The sequence below is a fragment of the Dipodomys ordii genome, unplaced genomic scaffold (genome assembly GCF_000151885.1).
Source record: "Dipodomys ordii isolate 6190 unplaced genomic scaffold, Dord_2.0 Scaffold6, whole genome shotgun sequence".
In the NCBI taxonomy this organism is placed as follows: Eukaryota; Metazoa; Chordata; class Mammalia; order Rodentia; family Heteromyidae; genus Dipodomys; species Dipodomys ordii.
In genome coordinates, this window is record NW_012267222.1 from 8,353,566 (window position 1) to 8,357,746 (window position 4,181).

A 4,181-nucleotide genomic window follows, 5' to 3' on the forward strand; every position below is an offset into this window, starting at 1 on the left:
GGGGGGAGTCCAGTCGTGGGGCCTGAACTCTGGGCCTGGGCGCTGTCCCTCAGCTCTTCAGCTCAAGGCTAGCGCTCTACCACTTGAGCCACAGCATCACTTCCAGGTTTTTTCTTTTTGCTTATGTGGTGTTGAGGAATCGAACCCAGGGCCTCAGGCATGCAAGGCTGGCGCTCTACCACTGAGCCACCTTCCCAGCCCCTAGAGTGCTAGCCTTGAGATGAAGAGCTGAGGGACAGTACCCAGGCCTAGAGTTCAGGCCCCATGATGGACAAATAATAATAGTAGTAGTAATAATAAATCTTCTAGAGAAGATAGTACCATTCTATGCCATAAGCAAAATTTCACCTACAAGTGTGAAGCCCTGGATTCAAAACCTATGTGGGAGGGTAAAGGTGGGAGAGAGAAGGGGAGAGGAAAGGAAAAATCAAGAGAGAGAGAAGGAACAAATAAAGAGAAAAATGAAAAGAAGGTAAAAGAAGCCAGACATGGTTGAGTCATGCCTGTGATTCTAACTACTCAGGAGGTTGAGCTCTGAAGATCACAGGTCAAAGTCAGCACAAGCAGGAAGTCCCTGAGACTCATCTCCAATTAACCAGCAAAAAGCTGGAAACCAAGCTGAGGCTCAAGTGGTAGAACATCAGCCGTAAGTGAAAAATCTAAACGACAGCAGAACCCAGGCTCTGAGTTCGAGCCCCAGGGCCAGCAAAAAGGAAAGAAAGGAGAAGAGAGAAAGAAAGAGGGAAGTGGTAGCAGGGCAGTATAATTGTTTATAGAATGGATTGCAGAAGGAAAGATACAGGAAGATAGAAGGACAAAAATTAATGCCTACTTGGAAACTACTTTCCTGGAAATCAAGCAAGTAATGTTTGGATAAAAGTTTAAGGGACTGGGAATGTGGCTTGGTGGTAGAGTGCTTGCCTAACATGCATGAAGCCCTGGGTTTGATTCCTCAGTACCACATAAACAGAAAAAGCCAGAAGTGACACTGTGGCTTATGAAAAAGTCTACCATGCTGGGAACCAGTGGCTCACACCTCTAACCCAAAAGCAACTTGACCCTCAACTCAGGATTGCGGTTTGAAGCCAGCCCAGCAGGCAAGTCCATGCGAGTCTCATCTCAAGTTAACCACGAAAAGTTGGAAGTGGAGCTGTGGCTCATGCAGTAGAACACTAGCCTTGAGCACAAAAGCTCAGGGACAGCACCCAGGCCCTGAGTTCAAGTCTCAGGACCAGCACACACTCACACTCAAAAATTCAACTCACCTTACCTTAATGGTTTATGTATATCAAGGGCTGCACTCATCTTGGGGTGAGTGACAACACAGAAACTGGATCTGTTCATTCCTGCCTTTGTTGGCTGATTTATTGGGGTGGGGAGGCTCATTTACTTTTCTTCTGTCGAATCAGTTGTTCCCCAGCAGAGAGTCTGCATACCTAGTGCCTGTCACCATGGAGACGGTCAACAGAAGGGAAGCCAAGATTATGTCACTGCCCCTGGAGGGGGAACGTGCGCTCTCAGGACTGTGTTGCTGTCTTTTTGTATTTTCTTTTGAAACTTCCTGAAGCTAATAGTGTCATTCTCTTCGCAATCTGAAGAAGAGCAGCTCCAGACTTTTTTTTTTTTTTAAGAGAACCCAAACTTAGCAACTCGGCGTCATCCCTCCCTCCCCTGAGCTAGTCACATCATGTTTCTGAGCCCGGTGAACCCTCCACCATTCTTCATTCAGAGCCAGAGGAGCTATTCATCCAAAGTGCTCATTGGAAACTGGGTGGAAGAGAGGAGACAGGTGAGGAGGGACTGAGGGTAGACACAGGGCTCAGAGAAGGACTGCTGGGTCAAGGGAGGGGCAAAGTTCATTACTATTTCCAAGTGCAGGGAAGCAGATGGCTGGATCTTAAGACTGCACCACTGGGCCTCTGTGCTCTGCAGAGGGGTCTTAGAGTCTGTCACCAAGGTCCCCATCCTACTGCAAACACCACACAAGAGGGGTCGTTACAGATGTATCTCAGTTGACTATTTCTCGGTATTGGATACTTCTTGTCCCCAATACCTTTGAAGAACACCTCCTCTACCTGGCTTGACCTTCCCAGACTTGGCAAGCTTCACACAGGTGTCCACGGAGGTCCTGCGGGTGTCTAGCACTGGTCCTATGACTTTTCCCTGCCTTATATACAGGACAAGTAAGCTCCCACTGTTACCTTGTGCTTCAAAAGTGATCGGAAGGCCAGGCACCAGTAGTTCACACCTATAATCCTGGCTACTCAGGAGGCTGAGATCTGAGGGTAGCAGTTCAAAGCCAGCCCAGGAAGGAAAGTCTGTGAAATTCATATCTCCAATTAACTACCAGAAAACCAGAAGTAGAGTATGGTTCAAAGTAGTAGAGTGCTAGCCTTGAGCAAAAAAAATCTAAGGGCCGCTGAGCGCTGGTGGCTCACACCTGTAATCCTAGCTACTCAGGAGGCCAAGATATGAGGATCCTTGGCTCAAAGCCAGCCCGGCCAGGGATGGCTTTGAGACTCTGATCTCCAATAAACCACAAGAAAACCGGAAGTGGTGCTATGGCTCAAGCTGTAGAGCGCTCACCTTGAGCTGAAGAGCGCAAGGACAGAGCCCAGGCCCAGAGTTCAAGCCCCACTACCTACAAAACAAAAACAAAAATAAACGCTAAGGGCCAACACTCAGGCCTTGAATTCAAGCCCTGGGATCTAAATAAGTAACTAAATAGCAAAAAGTCAAGGCTGACAGTATGGTTCAAAATGAGTACCAGCCTACCAAGAATGAAGCCCTGAGTTCAAGTGTTACAACAAAAATAATAGCAATAGTTGGGCACCAGGGACTCACGCCTATAATCTTAGCTACGTAGGAGGCTGAGATCTGAATACCACAGTTCAAAGCCAGCCTGAGCAGGAAAGTCCATGAGACTCTTATTTTTAATTAGCCACCAGAAAACTGGAAGTGACACTGTGGCTCAAGTGATAGAGTGCTAGCTAGCCTTAAGCTGAAGAGCTCAGGGACAGCAACCAAGTCTGGAGTTCAAGCCCCATGACTGACAATAATAATCATAATCATAATAGCAACAGATTAATTGAATATTTCAACACAGAGATTTGACAGCAGACTGGTGAGAATGAACGAAGTATAGACACTGAACAGAGACTAAGGACTTGGGGGAGTTCATCAAGTAGATTAATATACACATTTAGAGAATTACAGAAAGAGAAGAGAGAAAAGGATAAAGAGATTATTTGAAAAAAAAACGACTGAAAAACTTTCCATATTTCAGTAAATACTTGGCTTTCCTAATCCAAGAAAGCAAGTTTTCTAGCACCAAGGTACAACACATACCAATAGTTAGGGAATGTGGTGTTGGTAGTACTAAGAGGTAAAGTAATGGCTGAAAATATACTCTAAAAAAGAAATATCTCCATGGTGCCAGTGGCTCATGCCTGTAATTCTAGCTACTCAGGAGAGTAAAATCTAAGGATCGCAGTTTGAAGCCAGCCTGGCCAGAAAAATCTGTGAGATTCTTATCTCCAATGAACCACCAGAAAACCAGTACTAGCACCGTGGCTCAAAGAGGTACAGCATTAGCCCTGAACACAAAAACTTAAGGACAGTCAGGCGTCAGTGGCTCACGCCTGTCATCCTAGCTACTTAGGAGGCTGAGATCTGAGGATCACGGTTCAAAGCCAGCCCGGGCAGGAAAGTCCATGAGACTCTGATCTCTAACTAAAAAAAAAAAAACCACTCAAAAAACTGAAAGTGGCACTGTGGCTCAAGCGGTAGAGCACTAGCCTTGAGCTGAAGAGCTGAGGGACAGCGCCCAGGCCCAGAGTTCAGCCCCAGAACTGACAGAAGTTGGATGTCAAACACATCCATGTCCATGTTCAGATTAACAATAGTCACAGCAGCCCAAAGAGGTGCAAACTGATGGATGAATAGATAAAAGATGATACACACATACAGTGGGCAGTATCCACCCTTTGTATTTTTTGTTTTTTGTGTCAGTCATGGGGCTTGAACTCTGGGCCTGGGCGCTGTCCCTGCGTTCTTCAGCTCAAAGCAAGCTCCCTACTGCTTGAGCCACAGCGCCACTTCTGGTTTTCTATTGGTTTATTGGAGATAAGAGTCTTGGGGCTGGGAAGGTGGCTCAGTGGTAGAGCGCTTGCCTTGCATGC

At 46.5% G+C, this 4,181-nt stretch overlaps 1 protein-coding gene across 1 annotated transcript in view; it reads left to right on the plus strand.

The window, feature by feature from the left end:
- Window positions 1-1,687: 1,687 nt before the first annotated feature.
- LOC105997556 (chromosome unknown open reading frame, human C1orf158) overlaps window positions 1,688-4,181 on the plus strand; it is a 26,417-nt gene continuing 23,923 nt past the window's right edge. Inside the window, exon 1 of the mRNA XM_013032015.1 lies at window positions 1,688-1,789. Within this exon, the coding sequence (XP_012887469.1) occupies window positions 1,688-1,789 (102 nt within the window). The remainder of the gene's footprint in view (window positions 1,790-4,181) is intronic.